We start from the raw sequence: 19,539 nt of genomic DNA, 5'->3' as shown, positions 1-19,539 counted from the left end.
GGAAAAAAGAAAGCTTGACAGTCTAATTTGATTTCTTTATCATATATCCTGTCAGCTATAGACTCTCATGAGTTCTGGTTTGATTTGCCATCTGAATATTACAGTCAGTAACTGATTTTGTCACTATTTAATTTGTGATTCTAATAGGCTGTGATAATTTTATTCAGGTTTCCCTTTTACAGACAAATGAATATTCAAAATAATTATGTCCTCCGTAATTTTTTCCTCATTATTTGTAGCCTGTCAGTGTGAATCATAAAATCTTAGAGCACTTCAAATGTTTTTCAAGTTCAGAGCAGTTCACAATAATGGAATTAGAAATGTGGAAATAGATTTTCATTATTTTTGTCTTTTGAGGCTGGGGTCTACAAGGGAAATGCATAATAGTCAACTGTGAGTATCAGTAGAAATTTTAAACATTGGATACCTGAAATTTTACTTTTATTATCAAGGGAAAAATGAAATGTTGTGTTTATGTTCCAGACATCAGCCCATCAAAAGGCTCTCACTTGAGAAAAATAGGACTGTCTTCATAAATAGTACAAGAAACTTTGCCATATATATTTAAAAAACAAATGCTATATTTGCAGGTAAAAATAGTTCCCTCAAATTGTACTGACTTTATCAGTGGTACAATCTAGATCACCATTATTTAGGGGACTGCTTTTTGTTCACTGCATTAGAAGCCCTCTCCTTGACAAGAAAATAAGGACAAAAAGTCTTGAAATATATTGAGTCAGAACTTGAAAATTCCATTTAGTCAGCCTTGGCTGTTGAGCTGTATGTTAGCTGCAGCTGAGTCCCACATTTTCTCCAGGGTGTGCAACTGTACCACTGTCATTAAGCTTGTCTACTGTTTGGTGAAAATCAGGTAGAAGCTAATGGGGAGAGTGTGGTGAATTAGAGAAAGATACTAGAACTAGACTGTTGTTAAGTACTTCTGCAAGTCAGAGGTGTGAAAAAAGATGATTGAGTCTGACTGTCATTTCAAGCTATGCCATTGCATAGCTGTGTACAGACACAGTTCTAACAGAAATGTTTGTTTTTACCAGTGTGGTATAGTGTTTTCAAAGTAAATGAAGATTTTATAAGCACAGGTTCTCCTGCATACCCTTATCCAAGCTAGGAGTAGTTTGATAGCTGAGTAGCATTCTCAGAATATAAAAAGACCCCTAGTATGACTGCATCCTTGCATGAGTTTCTAAACACGATATAGTCTTTTCTGGTTTCAATTAACAATGCTGTATGTGAAGTATTTCTAGATTCTTTAGCTGTAATGTATTAATGGTCACAATTACTGACATCTACAGTCTTTTAAGCGACTAAGTATCATCCTTGCAAGAAACTGTCAAAGAAAAAAGTATACAAAGGTAATGTAAATAGTAATAAATATGATCAACTAATGATGATATTGAATAATGGGGTAAGTCAAGGCATCATAAAGTCTTTCAGTTCTAGATAAATTCTGTTGAATCTAGAATACATATCTTGAAGTGTATTCTTGTATTACTGAAGATGGCTGCTATGTAATTAAGAATAACTGTTAATTATATTTTGGTTCTGTACAAAGTTCATCATGGAAAAGATGTTGTGCTTTATATATTAATTAGCTCCCCTTTTTTTTACTTCTATAGTGTTTTGGCGGGATACAATGGTACTGTCTTTGCATATGGTCAGACAGGTAGTGGCAAAACTTTTACCATCACAGGAGGAGCAGAACGTTACAGTGATCGAGGCATCATTCCCAGGACTCTATCTTATATTTTTGATCAGTTGCAGAAGGTATGGGATATTGTTTTCTGTTTATTTTTAATGGCTGATTTACAAATGCTTAACTATATTGCAAAAGGCTGACTTAATAATAGTGTTAGAGGAAGCCCTAAAATTAATGCTGAAGGTAATGTCTAACTTGACATGAGACCTTTTGCAAGAATACATTGCTAATTATTTAGGTTACCTGATTTATTGCGGTAGACTGAAAATAATGGACATTGTTTGAGCTTTAAAAATTATTATTTGGTGCAACATACATTCAGATCATGTGACTGGTTTTCCTTGTCTTAACACTTATATTAGCTCCATTCTGGTTTTGTACTGTATGTATTGCATCACATGCATCTTGTACAAAAATTGCTCCAATTCCTATGTAAACCAACAAGGCTGTGTGAAAGATAGAACATTACTTTCACTCTTCACAAGTTTCCTAATTTCTTTGTGCGTGACTAACGATCAAAGAAAACACCAAGCCATAAAATAGTGAAATTAATATGAAACATTTTAAAATATCCAGCTATTTTACCTAATGTTACTTATTAGCTAGAATATATTACAGAATGATAATGCTAAATACATCTAATTCTGATGAAAAGCAATTTTTAAAGTCAGTAATGCAAATCCTTTAACTGTTTGAAAGAAAATAGATATCCGTATTTGTTTTTCTTCTCTACTGTTTTCCTTTTAACACCAATTATGCACTTGTATGGAATGTTTTTATGGGTACGTGGTATTAGTAATAAAAGTCTGATTTGCTGAATATAGTTGGATAGAAACATTGTTAGGCAAATTTCTTGATTACATGTGTATAAAATATGAATAGGTAAAGATGCAAATAGTAAAATGTCACATTTTATTACTATTATTATTATTATTATTATTATGGCTGTTATTAACTATTCCTAATGCATTCTTTCCAAAATTAAGAAAAAATAATTTTAAAATCCTATGATCTATTTTTAAAACAGTATCAGTATCTAAACACTAGTTAACAGTGGCTAGAAAAACACTTTCAAAGGTAGTAAATTATTCTGAAAACCAGTTTTGCATGTGCTTTATATCTGAACCTTCTAGTGGAGAAATAGTCACTACACCCATATAAATATTGATTTGGCTTTACCAAAAATTTGGACAGTAGTAAATACTTGAAATAGTTATATGATTACTCTGTCTCTTCCCTTTTTCCTCATCTTATAGTATTTCTGAATTTCTTAATGCTTTTCTGAGACAGTGCAATGTGAAACCAAGGAAACAAAACTTTTTACTCAAAATGAGAAACAAATCAAGCCCTTTATTTTTAATAACATCTCCTTTCAATTTATTGTTCAGAAATTCTACTATTTCCACAGCTTCCTGTTTGAACAGTTCCTTACTACATATTTTCCATCCATCTGTAGTGTGTCTTTCTAGAAGGTGTCTCTTATAATAGTGAACTGTGATTATCAATAAAAAAAACATGGGAAATAACTATTCAATGAAAGCAAAAAGTTCATATCTCAAAGTATTTTGCAAAACAAATGTAGTGGATTGGATTATTAAACTGCTACTGTGAGTGCGATGTGAGTGCTTTCACAGTGGCTTCATCTGCTGAAAAGAAGTGACTAATTTTCTTTTATTTTTGAAATCATAGCCCATTATTCTGAGGATTTGGCTTTGGGGCAGGAGAAAATTCTGTCTGCAAAAACCAATTGCGTTAAGTTACATTTTGGCAATGTATTATAGAGAAAAAATGAGGATTACAGACAACAGCCAATATCATATATAGTGCTTACATGTTAGGATATAGAGAGTGGAAAGGAGTATGTTGCTGATGTTTCTAAATGAAGTAAATCTTTGATTATTTTCTTGTTGTTGTTCTTGTTCCTTGTTTGTTTTTTTTAAGCATAGTCTTTCCATCCATAATATCAGGGTTTACCTCCTTATAATGACATTCCTTTTTGTCGTAGAACTGAAAAAATGGCATATGGCATGGTTCTGTAAGTAGGCTGCCCTGTTCTAAGTGTACACAGAGGTACCTTTGCTAGGTATAAGGACCCAATAAAAAACCCCAGACTAAACTCAGGGGCATGATGAGGCTTAGGGGTATTGTCGATTTGAGGGTTTTTTTGCATGCGTTGCTTTCATAGGATTTTTTGTTTGTTTTTTTTTCTTTTTTCTTCTTGACCCTTTATGCATATGGTAACAGAAAGTATAGAAATATCATGAATTAAAAATGTAAACCATACCCAGGCAAAGAAAAAGAGACAGAGTGAGGAAGCAACATAGAAGCTGTAGTGATACAGTTGTCCTCTGATTTAGCTCTGACTTCTCTTTATAGCTCTCCTTTTTTCTATTTTTCTTTTCTTTGCTTACCCAGGATAGCAGTAAAGTGTATACAACTCATGTGTCCTACTTAGAAATCTACAATGAATGTGGTTATGATCTGCTGGACCCAAGGCATGAGGCCTCCAGATTGGAAGATTTGCCGTGAGTAACAAAATAACAGAGAATCATTAAAAACAACATAAATAGTTTTCAGATGCCCTGTTGCATTGTTTGGGGAATTTTTGAAACTGCGCTACTGATGTCAGTGTTAACTGAAAATACTTTGTTTTCTCAATTTTATCAACACTGTCTAAATTTTCTCATTTTATATGTATAGAGAGTAGGGGTACTAGATGGAAGTGACTGAAGGTGAAAGTTTTAAAAATGATTACTTATATTATGCAGAAGATGCAGCCACTGAAAAGAGAAGGTATACTTGTTTTTCTCATGGCAGTCTGTCTCTCTATATGCTATGCATATGTGTGTGTGTGTGGCACACACATATGTAACAGGCAGTATTTGCTTGCAGTATTAGGGAGAAAAACTCCCTGCTTCTACTCGGACCTTTTCCTTCAAGGATAATTACTTTTCTAGAATAAGCAATTATGAAATAAGATAAGTAACCGATAGAAAAGGCCACAAGGCACTCCAAAGGACAGTATATTTACTTCAGAATGGATGATTTGTAAGTTTTCATCGATGAGACACTATCAGCTACTAACTCTTGGAGAAGGGTTGTAAATAAAGGTTTGTAGGTCATGAACACAGAAGTCTGGTGAAGTTAAAGACCTTGTAATTTAGAGGAAATTCAAACCCTAGTTTTTAAATTTCTTCTAAAAAATAGTTTTGTAGTCTCTGTTATTCTTAAAATAATTCAGCAAAGAGTAAATATGTGTAAGTACTTGAGTTGTTGAATCCTTGGATTGGCAAATGCCCTGAAGTAATGCTGGGAACCATAAGCTTTCTCATTCAACATGATGGTGACTGAAGCATGTAAATAGCAATTAAATCGCTGCCCGTACAAGAGCAGGAAATGTACTGAAAACTGCCAATGGAGCAATAGCAGAAAATCAATAGAATTTTATATCAAAATAGCTAATTATGTTATTAGAGATAAGGAAGTTAATTATGTATATTAGAGATAAGGAAGGCAGCAGACAAACTCAAATTATAAGGCTGGGCTGTAAGTTGGCTTCATTGCTTTCTTCATCTGTAAAATGGAACTAAATTTTATCATTTTATGACACATTAATGCTATAAAGACTGTATGCATTTACTGATATCTTTCATTGTAAAGTTTAGGAATTTAATTTGATTTATTATCTGCTTCCGGTGCTATGCAGAGAAAAAATTTAAGTCGGAGACTAATTTGGATAAAAATTTTTGTGTCTGTTTTTACAGATGCAGATCTTTTTTGCAATTCTGTATAAAAAATAGTCTGTTACACTTTTATTCAGCTTATTAATGTTAATACTATTAAGTTATTCAAGTTTATTAAATTATTAATTGCATTTATTGAGCTCATTCCATTGATTTCATTAAATTGAATTTATTCAGTTGAACTAAATTGAATTTGATTAATTTAATTGCAACATTTTTGAAACAGTTCTTTGGAGTTCATATGCCCTGGAAAATATGTCACTTTTTAAAGATACGTTCTGAACATTTACTAACAATCATTAATTTTAGAATCTTGCAATGAGTTTACGTATGGTGATTCAATTAAGCTAAAAAATAATTCCTTGTTAGGTATTAGTCTATTCTAAAAAAGTAAAAGTTAACCAATAAATTGGTTGTGAATTAGGGATAAAGCATGTTGGGATAATCATAATTACCTGTAAACTTGTGTATACTATTGCAGGGTGGGTTTTAGCGGGATAATAAATTTTTCTCTGCAGAGTAACTAATCTTAATAAGTGCTTAATGGTTTTAGTGTACATGGTCATTATTGTTTCCAGTACATCATTAGTCAAAAAAAATGTACACTTAAACTATACATTCATCACTCATATTTAGCACTGTATTAAAGTACTCAATAAAATACTTTTTGGGTTTTTTTTAAGATAATTTAGGGATTCCAAATTTAAAAATACATAGTGGCATTCTGAGCTTAAAAGGGAGCATGAATTTAAGGACAGGGTAGTTGCACAATTAACTATGTTTTAGATATTTCATTATTTTTTATAAATTACAAAGTGAGTAGTAGTTACACGTAAAGTAAATAGTAGTCACATATTTTAAAATATCAGGTGTTTATTACCTAATAGTCTACACAGTCTCCCATAATATGCTCCTAGGGAAGCTGAGGAAGTGTGGGCTGGATGAGTGGTCAGTGAGGTGGATTGAGAACTGACTGAATGGCAGAACTCAGAGTGTTGTCATCAGCGGCACTGAGTCTAGTTGGAGGCCAGTAACTAGTGGTGTCCCCCAAGGGTCAGTACTGGGCCAAGCCTTGTTCAACTTCTTCATCAACGACCTGGATGAAGAGTTAGAGTGTACCCTCAGCAAGTTTTCTGATGACACCAAACTGGGAGGTGTGGTGGATACACCAGCAGGCTGTGCTGCCATTCAGCGTGACCTGGACAGGCTGAAGAGCTGGGCAGAGAGGAACCTGATGAGGTTCAACAAGGGCAAGTGCAGGGTCCTGCACCTGGGGAGGAACAGCCCCATGCATCAGTACAGGCTTAGGGCGGACTTGCTGGAGAGCAGCTCTGCGGAGAGGGACCTGGGTGTCCTGGTGGACGACAGGTTAACCATGAGCCAACAATGTGCCCTGGCTGCCAAGAAGGCCAATGGCATTCTGGGGTGCATCAAGAAGAGTGTGGCCAGCAGGACGAGGGAGGTTCTCCTTCCCCTCTACACTGCCCTCGTGAGGCCCCATCTAGAGTACTGTGTCGAGTTCTGGGCTCCCCAGTTCAAGAAAGATGAAGAGCTACTGGAGAGAGTCCAGCGGAGGGCTACAAGGATGGTGAGGCGACTGGAACATCTGAGGAGATGGAGAGGCTGAGGGAGCTAGGCTTGTTCAGCCTGAAGAAGAGAAGGCTGCGAGGGGACCTTATAAATGCCTACAAATATCTGAAGGGTGGGTGTCAGGAGGATGGGGCCAAGCTCTTTTCAGTGGTGCCCAGTGACAGGACAAGGGACAATGGTCACAAACTGAAGCACAGGAAGTTCCGTCTGAACATGAGGAAGAATTTCTTCACTCTGAGGGTGACGGAGCACTGGCACAGGCTGCCCAGGGAGGTTGTGGAGTCTCCTTCTCTGGAGATATTCAAGACCCGCCTGGACAAGGTCCTGTGCAGCCTGCTGTAGGTGACCCTGCTTCGGCAGGGGACTTGGACTAGATGACCCACAGAGGTCCCTTCCAACCCCTACCGTTCTGTGATTCTGTAATATGTATTTCATTTTTCCGAGAATTTTGTGTGCTTAATACCTTTTAAGATTTTAGTGTTAGTAAGCAAAGTACAGAATAATCTAACTTCCTCAAGTTTGTTTGAAAGCATGGGGGTTTTTTTATACTTTGAAAGGGTCATATTATGCATCATTTCCTACTGAACTCCACAGTGGATCATCAAGGTTTTAAGCACCATACAAAGCCGAACACAGGTTTTCTATGCTTGGGTAAATATTAGCAGTCTGTGGTGATATTCTCCCAAGTGTATAAGATGAACAAGAAAGTGTTGAGGAAATGTGTCATTTTAGAAGAATAAATGAAAGTTTATTTAGCATTGTAAAGTATGCAGATTATTTTGGAACAGTATTGTTATCCGTATTCCTGCAAAAAAAGAGGATGCAATTTGAATTCCTTCCACCGAACAGACAAAATTTGAATCAAAGATAACAGATAACTTTGATTCAAACATTATCTGTTCAGTGGAAGGAATAAATACAGAATGATGGCATTCAGGTAGTAGAAGTTATGAAAAATGCACAACAGACTTGTTGTTGATAGTACTTGAAAAATGAGACATTTAAATTGTATTTGATCTTTAAGGCAAAGTGAATAATAAAAATTTTAAAAATTGTCCATTGCATCTAATCATTGCATGATTAGATTTGGAATCCCAGCTCCTGAAGTCAATGTTTTGTCTGTAGCTGTCCTTTGTATATTCTGTAGACTGTTAATTTTTCATCTTAATACTGCTTAATTATTTCAGTAGTCTGCCAGATGAGAAGGAAAGAAGCTCTCAAAAACAATCACTACTTTTCTGGAAATAAATTCCTGACAAATGTGTTCCTATATATGTATATCTATATGTATATCTATATGTATACACATATAGATTCATATATAGAATTACATAATTATTTATGTATGCCTAAATAGAGATGTGTACATATATACTTATTTATATATACACATTAGTATGTATTGTGTTTCTAAAAGTTGTAAGTATTTATACATCAACTGAATTTGGTTTTGAAATGCCATTGAAATTTATTTTCACAGAAAGCTGTCCAATTTTAATAATGTTTGGTTGTAATTATATTACCTGTATCCCATAGAAGATATCATTTGATATACCTTAATGCTTCATATGCAATATGCCTTAGTTTACAATTGTAACTTGTTTTGCTTGCACAAAGCTCAGTGTTTTAATTTTGTGACGTTGTAGCTGAAACTCAGTACATGCAGGTGTAAATACATTTGAAGAGTCTTAATTATTACAATGCAATTATTTAATTTAATATTGGAAATCTAATTCTGCTTGTAGCTGTGGAGTTCCATGTTTATACAAGGAAATTATGATTGTTTTCAAACATGTAAAAAGTATAAAACTATTGCTATAAAATGTACCTAGTAGAAGACTGTTTGAATTCTTACTGCCATCTTTTGTTTTCGTAAAAGATTTGCAGGACTGTCCAAATTAGGAAAATTTTTCTGAAGCTCTTGATTTGCTCTGAGGCTGTGCAAGATGCTTTCTACTCTAACAGGCTCTCTGTTGTGCAGCGTATTTGTAATTTATATGACTCCATGATACTGAATCAAACCAATTTAATTTAGTTATAACCTACCAGTACAAACTCTTTCAAACTGGTTTGCATTATTTGTTAAGAACTAAGAATTTTCTTGACACTGAACAAAAACACGATAATAAATACTGAGGTTATAGAACCATTAGTCATAGATTAAGTCAGAACAACCAAGAAGTTACCACTTTTCCTGTCCAGACCACAGCAGATGACACTCTTGTATGTGAAGGCAAGCTAAAATTAATGCTAGTTGAGGAGCTACTTCACAGAGCGGTCGGAGAATCATTAATCAGGAGTGATGTGGCTGGAAGAAAACGTGATCTGAACTGCCGGCCAGCATAAGAGATTCCCATTTTTGTGTGAAGATTCTCTAAAGTCCTCTTTGATAGGGAAATATGTAAGATTTAGTATAATGTTGGCTGAGTTTATAAAAAAAGCAGAACAGCTTATGCTCCAGAAAGATGAAGTTTCTTTGAACTATAGATTATGTGAACTCGATTCCATAAAAAGGAAGACACTTCAAGCTAAGAGCCAATTAACTTCAAACATCAAAAATGATCGATGTTAGTAACATGCAGAACTGCTATGTTCCATGGAGTCAGTGTAAAATACTGTCATTTATAAAAAAAATCTGTAACTGAATGTTGGTTAACTACCTGAAATGAGTTTATATTCTAAACCAACTAGTATCATAATTCTGGTGCTGCTTCAGAAAGAAGAAAAAAAGAAGTCTAATAATAGCTCATTCTGGGTTTATTCTCATCCAGATTTTTTGATGATTTGTTTCCTGAAAACCAGAACGAAGTAGTCAGTGAAACTTTCCTAAGGTGATTTTTCTAAAGGCATCGGATGAGTAAATTAATTCAGTTCAGTGTGCTGTTCAAGGCAACTTTACTTTTTGCTGTCTAAGTATTATTTAAGAAACATTCTTTTGTGAGTGAGATTATTGCAGTTTCCTGGAAATTCCAACAGATCTTCTATGTTTGTTCGTACATGAGCCACCATCTCTGTCTCAGTTCTAACTCCTTGTTCTGCACGGCAATGTGGGGGGGGGGGGGAGAGAAAGCCAGTGCATGGCTCTTTCCACATCTCGGTAAGAAAGGCCCAACAACAAAAGGCTTGATAAGATAGCTGCTTTAATAAAACGGAATAAGAAGTGGGATATTGACGGCAAGTAAATCTTACATCTCATCATATCCTGGGCCCCCCGTTCATGCAGGGTCGATGGAGCCTGAATGGATTTACCCATGGCACACAGTGCAGAGCAGCACAGATCCTGTCCCTGGAGAGAGGCTCTCCCTTTGCATCATTCGAGCTGTTCTATAATTTTCTTAGAAGAAAACAGCTCCATTTCTAAAGGGTGTTCTCATGAGAACTTCTCCCGACATTTTTTGATAAAAGCAAGGCCACGCAGGTGGTGTGATTACCAGGTGGGAGCTCTTCTGTTACAATGACCTGGCTGAATTTATCCTGCCTCCAAGGGCTCTGTGCAGCACGGCACAGGGCTGAATGCCACACTGTGTGTGCAGCCCAGCTCAGGCTGCACCTGCTCAGGTTCACTGGTATGTGGATCACATGAATCAAATGTGCAACAGTCTCTCTGTCAGTATAAATATGCTCCTATGTCCATAAAGTGTAGAACAGGTAAACTTTGTTTTTCTTCTCACATGTAGAATTCATTGCAGACAGTGGAAAGGATTTCCTGTCACAATATGACATGAACAGCCTGCTCCATTATTTACTCATCTCATAGTTCTGTCACGTCTCACAAGCTAAGGAGATTATGCTCTAGGTTTATACTTAAATGGAAAACCAAATCTCTGTGCTATTGAAAGCTGTGCTGGTGCCTGAATACCTTTGTAACCTTGCCTCTTGAATCAGTGTTGACTTTGTCCTCTGATGTGGTATTCAGGGAGCTATACTTCTGAAAGATAGTTGGGTTTTTTTTGGATGATACATAAAATTATGATCTTGGCCATTCTTTCTTAAAACTTAAAGCTCCTTGCATACTTTACACAAAGGTTAGCTATAGTTATCTATCAATTTATTTTGTTCTTCTGGACAGATTCCAAGATGCATGCTTGCTGCTTTTCTGTTTTATCCTTTTCCTAAATTTATTACTGCCTGTATAGTCTCCTCCTCATGCTGTAGTAGTATCACTATATTCTGCTAGTCTATTGTCATAGAAGGTAGGTATCCTCTTATATGATTTGCTTATATCATTATGATTAATTTTTAAATGTTTATAAAGTTAAGATTACTTTAGATTTCTTCAGTCCTAAACCCTAGAGACAGATATACTCATAGGAAACTTGATTTTTAAAATTGTCATTTGTTTTCCAAGGTCTTGTAAGTTGGGGTTTTTTTTCAATTTATATTACACAAATTAATGAGATGGTACTAATTAATCAAAGGAAGCTTCAACTTCATTGTTTGCCAGTAACAGGAATGTCGTAAATGAAAGCATTCAATGTGTAAAGCTGTCTTGCATTAGTGACAGATCAGTTCATGCGGGAAAAGAGCTGAGTTAATAACAGTATAAAAAAGGCTGATCCCATCCTGCAGGTTTCCTAGTGAGCTATAAATTCTATCCATCAAGTCAAATGGGAAAGATTTTGTGTTTATAAAGAAAAACCTTGTCTCTGCCTTCTTTTAGTCATTATGGATAACTTCACAGAGCTTTTCCACTCCAAGATCCAAGTTAGGTCTATGAAATGCAAAGATTTCACTAATATAGCAAATGTTCTATAGAAATCTATTGTCATATTATACACTGACTTTATAGCACTATAGAACAAATAGTTGTCATTCCTCTTTCTGAGGAAGTTTTGATAGATGCCTCTCAAGATGTGCAGATTTGGACTTTCATCTGGAAATCTTCCTAATAGCTGCTGTCACTGGTTTGTGATGTGCTCGCTGTCTCCTCTCTGATATAATAATCCTCCAGAGCTTTTCGTCCAAACTAACATCTTTGATGTCTGGAAATTATTTATAATCATTGGTCAAAATGTAGTCTGAAAAGATCCTTACAATTTTAAACACTATGCCAAGTGTGCATAGTAAAACAACATTGTTTTCCTAAACTATAAAAAGAGGTAGATGATTCTTACCATGCAACTTCAAAATATTAAAATTGGTCAAAGCATCATACTATAATCAGAACCACTCTGGGCTTTAGCATGTGATGCACACACAGATGGAATTGTGGGCAGAATACAACTTGAAAAGTATCAAAAACATTGTTATGCAAGAGCAGAATTATGCTTTTGGGTTTGTGTTCTGAGTGGGAGAAGCACAGTTTCGTGACTGTGCTAGTGCTGTCTTACCCTACAGCACGAAAATAAGGCTGTAAGTGGGAGGCAGTCATACTTGGAAAAACAACTGTTATGACTGCTAAGGAAGCATTGTGTGTACTTTTACGTGTGTCTTTTTCTTGAAAATAGCAAGTGTATTGCAATGTGTTCAAATGATTTCTGTATATCTATTCCAATGTTTTGACCATCAGAGTCATGGTGAACTACTTCCCTAATACTTGAGAGTAACATTATGGAATGCTGCTTAGCTGCTCGATTTCTGGGGGAAAAAAAAGACAAGTAAAGCGGCACAAAACACAACCTGTGCAGTTTTGAAGCATCTTGGAGTAATTAACAAGAACGATCTAGAGATAAAAATTCAAGCCCAATACTCCCTCTTGTGGTTAATCTCGAAGAACATGGAAAAAATATATATATACAAGTATACCTATATGTGTATATGTTTATATATAAAGTATTATCTATAGTGACAGGGAAAAAAACCCTTCTAACTTTTGAAAAAGTTCTAGTTTACTTGTTGTAAGTTGTCTCAGATCATTCAATTCACCATGAGGGACATGTCATTCATCCTCAGAATTAGTGTACTTCAGTTTAAACAGTCTTCACTTTGGGAGTTTTCCAAATCCAGTGATGCCACTACATGGCTTCCACGTTGAATACTACAGAACGTCCTCACTTAGGAGACCCTAATGGCTACCCAGTAAAGCAAATAAAGTCTAACTCTCAGTAACCTGATCAAAAGAAGAAACTCTTACATAAAAGCAATGTTTAGAGAAGTGAAAAGGAGCTTCAGTAATATTTAGTAGCTTTCCTGGAGCTTTTGCCATATACTTACTACTTCCATCTAACTTCCTTTTCCTGAACTTTCAGGCTTAAAGAAGTACAATTAAGAACATTTCTAACCTCAGTGGAAATAAATAAAATCATTCTGTTTTCTTGCTTTTAATTAAAGGGATCATTTACATTTGTAGTTATTACCGCTTGAGACAAATGAAAAGATAAATAATCCTGACAAATGCAAAATTACTAGAAACATGTTGGCTGCAGATGTGTTGATTCTGAAATATTCCATGCCTGTTTGTTCATCGAGATTATGGTATGCTGTATGTATCATTTGTCCTTAAATAGCTGTGGTAATGGCAAACAAACCCCTACTTATTACATGTTTGTGATGATTCATCTAACCTCTTGCTCTTGAGATTTTACTATATATCATTTAAAAAAAAGTATCCCAAAGCTTTCTCTAATAGTTATAGATTTGTATATATTCCTTTTCTATCTGGAGATTTGCAATAAAGAACTAAAAAGGAGGTGACAGAAAGTAAAAAAAACCAAAACAAAACAAAAAAAAAAACACAACCAAAAAAAAAAAAAAAAAAAACCAAACAAAAAACACCACTTCCTTTAATATGCATCATTTACTCTTCATGTTTTCAGTTCTTTTATTATGACTGGGTTTGGTTTTTAGATGTCACCTTTTAGGAGCAATCGAAATGAAAGTGTGGAACAAAGATCACCTTACAACAATTCTAGTTTTCTTTTTTTTTTCATGTAGAAAAGTGACAATAATGGAGGATGCTGATCAGAACATTCATCTGAAAAACTTGTCTCTTCAGCAAGCAACGAGTGAAGAGGAAGCCTTAAACTTGCTCTTCATGGGAGACACCAACAGAATGATTGCTGAGGTGAGAATTACTGCTACACATCTTGCTTAACACTACCAGAGTTAAAGTGGTCATAAACTTCTCCATGTAAGATGTATGTTTTGGAAGTCCTTGGAGACAAATGAGTAAGTATCTTCTTTCTGAGTGTATTTCTACAGTGACATTAAATAAGCATTTCTCTGATTATAGCTTTCATTTTGAGAAGAGCTTTCTGTTTTTGCTTAGTGAATCTGGTTGGTGGTTGTTGATGTCATAACTTACTACAATTAAAATAAGAAAAAAAAATTTCTCATAAAACATAGACTGACTTTTGAATGGGGCATGTATCAACAAAAGATTAGAAAAAATGGCATTACAAAGCATTGTCAAACATTCTCACAGAAGTACTAAATTGCCTTAGAAGTAGTTACAGTAAGAGTTATAAGTCCCACCTTTTTTCTTCTCATTGCATAAACATGGAGTGTTATGTGTAAAAAAAAAAAAAAAAACAAATGGTAGCAGGAAGCACATTCAAAATAAATATTTGCCTATATGAAAAGAAAAAGGTGTTTTTACTGCTTCTGGAACATTCAAAAGTAATATTTCGTATCCAGTTAATGAAATCTGTAGGGGGTTTTTTTCCCTTATCTTCATACTTGGAAATGGAATGTAAATACAAGTGTATTGTATGATGTGAGCACTGTCAATGTGTCTTTACCACAACACACCTAATTCTATTTTAGGAATTTGTGGGTTTTCTTCCTCTGTCTGACCAAAAAGATACATGATATATCAATGAGGCAAAAGACATTTAGAGCATATAAAATAGTCAAGTAACTCTCTGTTCCTGCTGGCTAACCATTTACACCTGGGCACAGGGGAAGAAGCATTTGATTACATAATTTAAATTGGCAAAAGCTTGATTTGTTCTCTCTTTCTCAAGGGAGACTATTTCAGCAGTGACATTTCGAGAGGCAGAAAGACATTAAGACAAGAGATAATCAAGCTGTACTTAAGGGCTGTTAATAAATATGAATGTTGAGGCAAGGAACCGTTTCATCAAATCTGTTTCAACAGATACTGAAATGGAAAAATTGATACAATTTAGAGGAGAGGAACTTGAAAAAGTGTAATAGAGGAGACAAAAAGATGACATTGAGTTCAGAAGCCTGAAAAGCTATCATGATAGTTGGTAATGAAAACACAAAAAGAAAGTCCATTGAATGAAGAAAGATCTTCAGGAAATAACTGATCTGTTTAGAGAAGCTGTGTATGAAAATGAGACAGAATATTTAAAGAATGGTGTGCTGCATGCTGACAGGATCATAAATCAACAATTGTGAAGGGCGATTGTGTTACGTATTTGGAAAATGTTGCCCAAAGAGAAAATATATCCCAAACACTGAAAGTCGTGAACAAATAGCAGGGCTAATGATTATGGTAAGTCGTTAAAGGTCAAGATGAAGTAGATGAAGTAATGCTCGGTAAAACTAAAAGAATATTCTTACTGTGTGAGACCAAAGATACGTCTGCTCCACTGTCCTGTTTCGAACAATGGCCAATGACAAATTTATAGAGATGAGTAGAAGGTAAACCAAGTAAATTATGACGGTTTTAAAAAAGGAATAAAAATCTCCTAATCTTCATTAGTGTGTGTTTCAGACTATTTACAGCTAATAACTTTTGTTGTATTTTTTTCCAGATGCTTTTTTTGACATAGGTAAATTTTTGTCATAAATCTCAAGTGACACAAAGTTCCATGACTTAACTGTGTTGTGTAAAGAAAAATCTCCTTTAGCTTATTTTTTAATCTACAACTTGGTTTTATTTGGGGAATGCTGGTACTTGCTAGAAAACTGAAGAATAGACCTGAGAAAGTGAGGGAGTTCAATAGTACAGAATTCATTAATCTGAGTGGCGTGGGTTAGTAAATGCTATGCTGTTATCACTTTTGCTGCTTTTGCCACAGCAGGTTTTTTTGTTATATAAATACTACAAAGTTATTCATTATTATTCATTGGTCTTTAATGAAGAGTACTTCGAAGAAAAAAAGTGCAGAGAATACTTGCTTGGAATAACTGCCTCTCATTGCAGCAATATTTACCTTGCTCAGTCTGAATACTAATATGATTCCAAAAACCTCAGATGAAGTGGATTTAATTGTAGAAGTTTTATTCATGTAGTTATCTTGTGCGTTGTTCCTTTGCAATTGCAGCAGGTACGTTGCAGTACAGTTCAGTGAACTCTACTCAGTGCTGCTTCCTCTTCGGCATTGCAGAATTTATCACCCATTATCATCTGTCATTTTTGGCTTTAGGTGACTGTGGTACTTTATATGATGACTTAACAGAATGAGAAAATAATGTTTGCAGAAAAGAGGAATTAATGTACAGGTCTAGGGAAGAGGACTTTTGATATCAACCATACCTTCTCTAGAGATCCATATTTTTCAAACTTAATTGAATTATAACACTTCCTGACCTCAGAAAAGATTAGGACCCCAGTTAAGTAAACTTTAAGAGACATGAGAAAAATAAAACTAAGTAGAAAAGAAAGTGAAAGAAATGTTTGATTTTTTATTTTTTATTTTTTAATGATGAGGAGTTTGGCTATGGGAAAGCTAAGGTGGCCATCATGGATCACATATGAAATCTGTGTCATAACTGCAGTCTCTAAAATTGCAATCTAATGCTTTACCCCTGAGAATGCTTTGTTGAAGGCTTGCAGGACCATTTTGAAAATGAGAATGACAATTGAATTTCTGCAACGCCTCTGCTAGTGGAATCTAACTTGTGATTTGAGGGCTACGTTTTGCCCTCACCAGCTGTCTTAAAAAGAAAGTGATCACAATATTGGAAATATTCTATAGGCTACATTCATTCATTCATTGAATGTCGGAACCTAAAGGAAGGTTTATAACTGAGTACTTCTTTCCCACACATAACTATATAGCTCATGAGAAGGAAAAAAGGAGGAAGGTAATCCAATTTGTGCAATATTGGTTTATAGGCCAATATAGGAACAATTTTTTGCTTTAGTTTTGACATGTAATACAAGTAGTGGAAATGGTAAGATGGGAGACATCTGTGTATAAACACTTCATAATGTATGTTGGGTTCGATGTAGCTTGAGAATTAACACGACTAGGCCGCTTAAGCAAAACAGCATAACTGAACAGGCTGCTGGAAAAGACAGCTAAGAATAGCCATTGAGAAAGTTCTGATAGTGCACATGGTGTGAGTTAGCAAAAACAAGATGTGTTCAAGGACGTGGAGGCAGTCTGTTGCTATTGGCGTTAGTGCATAGTTACCAATCATAAGGAAATGTGGGGCGTGTGAACAGTGCGTGATTTATGTCTGTAGCCTATCCGAATAAGCGTGATCGCTTGTGCAGATATGGTAAATGTACATAACTGCACAAGCGGGATAATAAAGGATCCAACTGTGCATCGTATCAATGTGTGTGAAAGTCGTTCCCGTCCTTGCACGGATGCTGAAACTCGGCAAATGCAGAAATCCAAATAGGAAGTTTTTGTCTCTCGTATTTTGCCAGGGAGAAATGGGCAGAGAACAAACCCAAAAACCTGATTTTTTTGTTGTCAGCTCTTGCAAATGTAAGAGCTATTTTTTTGTTTGGTTGGGGTTTTTTTGCCTTAAACCACAGTTTCTTGTTACATTTAAAAGCATAAGAATCTCAGCAACAGATTATTAAAAAAAAATCTGAATTTATTTCTTATATTTTAATATTTAAGCCAACTTTATGATTTGTTATGATTTGATTCCATTTTTATGATTTTATTGTTCTAAAATCTCATTTGCACATATGACACAGATGGTAGCAGCAACATCTATCTAAAAGAGCTCCTGTACAGAAATAAGTGGCGATTTAGGTAGTCTTCACAAACCATTTTATTTTGATAGATGTACTATAAATAAGTCTTCAGCTGAAGTGATCTTTTCTGAATTCTTGTGATGAGAATCTCTTGTGATCTTGTGTCCTTTGAAATAATATGAATGAACTTCTGTGATTTAGGGAGTTCTTAGTACTTTTTTAGTATTTCTCATAAAATAACAGAGTAAGGTAGACCCAGTAGCCTCCCAAAGTCAGGCACCAATTTCAGAACTATAAAATCTTCGTGCGAGATTGGTAAGTCTGAACACTGCAGTTGCATGTACATTTAGCATTTGTTTTCCCTCTAATGAAAAATTATTTCATTTTAATAGGGAAGGGAATGGTTTAGTGCCTTTATAGTTTTATACTTATAATACTCCGTTGTTTAAATTCAAAAGGCAGTTCATACAACACAGTGTTTGTTCCGTCATTTAAAATATTTGAAGCACACGTGGGGCAAGCAGTAAGCTTTTGGCAATGTTTAAATATGTTTATTTCAAAAAAGAATGAAACTTTTAAACATTTAAAGATAGTTGTGGGGACTGACTTGTGGCCTCTGAATTGGACTCAATCCGTTCATATTTATTTTTATTGTCCATTAGTATTCTCTTTAATAGAAAGCCACTGGTAGTGTTTGAATTCATTTTTTCTTGGATGAAATATGAAAAATAGGATTTGAATGTGTGAATGTATGAAATTAAATGATGCTTTTGCCAAGAAGACATGTTAGAGCTACATTCCAGAATTAATTACAACTTTCTACTTTCCTAGGTTCCTCATTGGGGTTGATTGTTAATTTCTTTCCGCTCTGACAAACCAGTTCTGTAGTATCATTAACACCAAATGGCATCATCATTTCAGCACAGGTGCTTTCATTTCCTTGTGTGGTAAAACAATCAGCAGTCATACATACTACTTTGAATAGTCCTTAAAGTGCTTTGGGTTTTATATGGATCAAAGGCATTGTATAACATAAAGTTTAATAATATTCTCCCCAGGGAATATTTATTATTTTTAAAGTTACCTCAGTTACCATGGTCTAACCGTGAAACTGTGCTTGTAACAAATATGGAAAGGTAAAGTATTTTAGAAATCGGGGAAATATCAGATTGCAACTATTCTGATCCTTATATTTTCATTGCAATAAATCTGCAATTACAGCTGTGTCAAGTGTACCTAAGTACACCTGAAGAGCGCCTTCAGTTGTACCATATTAATCAGAAAGAAAACTGAAGATGTATTAACGTCTTGCTCATCTACCAGATACAAAGGCAGGAACCTCCTTTTCTTCAGTTTACAGACCGTGCAATATAGTATGGTTCTGTAGGAGCAGGTGAAGTTTATATTAGTTAGACAGGTACATTCACGGTTTTTCACCAAAGAATCTGTGTTCCTTCAGCCTTAGAGACTTATGTTCTGTGCTATAAACCTATGATGTGAAAACACCAGAGTATTCTAAGGATGAATTTCAACCAGAGAAACAGTCTGTGTTAAATTGCTTTGTTATCATTCTTGTAGGACACAATGGCTCTTTTCTTACCATCTGAACTGTGAAATGACTAAAGCTGTCAGAACTTCTTCATAAAGGTATCCATCTGATTGTAGCCTGAGATTGAAGAAAATCAATCCGATATGTGCCT

The 19,539-nt window shown here is 35.1% G+C and overlaps 1 protein-coding gene across 1 annotated transcript in view; it reads left to right on the top strand.

Annotated features, from left to right (window-relative positions):
• The window catches only part of KIF6 (kinesin family member 6), a 169,176-nt gene that overhangs the window by 19,768 nt on the left and 129,869 nt on the right, over positions 1–19,539 (top strand). Inside the window, exons 4-6 of the mRNA XM_075445778.1 lie at positions 1,635–1,782; positions 4,130–4,239; positions 13,921–14,050. Coding sequence (XP_075301893.1) covers positions 1,635–1,782; positions 4,130–4,239; positions 13,921–14,050 — 388 coding nt within the window. The remainder of the gene's footprint in view (positions 1–1,634; positions 1,783–4,129; positions 4,240–13,920; positions 14,051–19,539) is intronic.

Source organism: Opisthocomus hoazin, chromosome 2 (assembly GCF_030867145.1).
Source record: "Opisthocomus hoazin isolate bOpiHoa1 chromosome 2, bOpiHoa1.hap1, whole genome shotgun sequence".
In the NCBI taxonomy this organism is placed as follows: domain Eukaryota; kingdom Metazoa; phylum Chordata; class Aves; order Opisthocomiformes; family Opisthocomidae; genus Opisthocomus; species Opisthocomus hoazin.
This window is presented reverse-complemented; position numbering and strand designations above follow the sequence as displayed.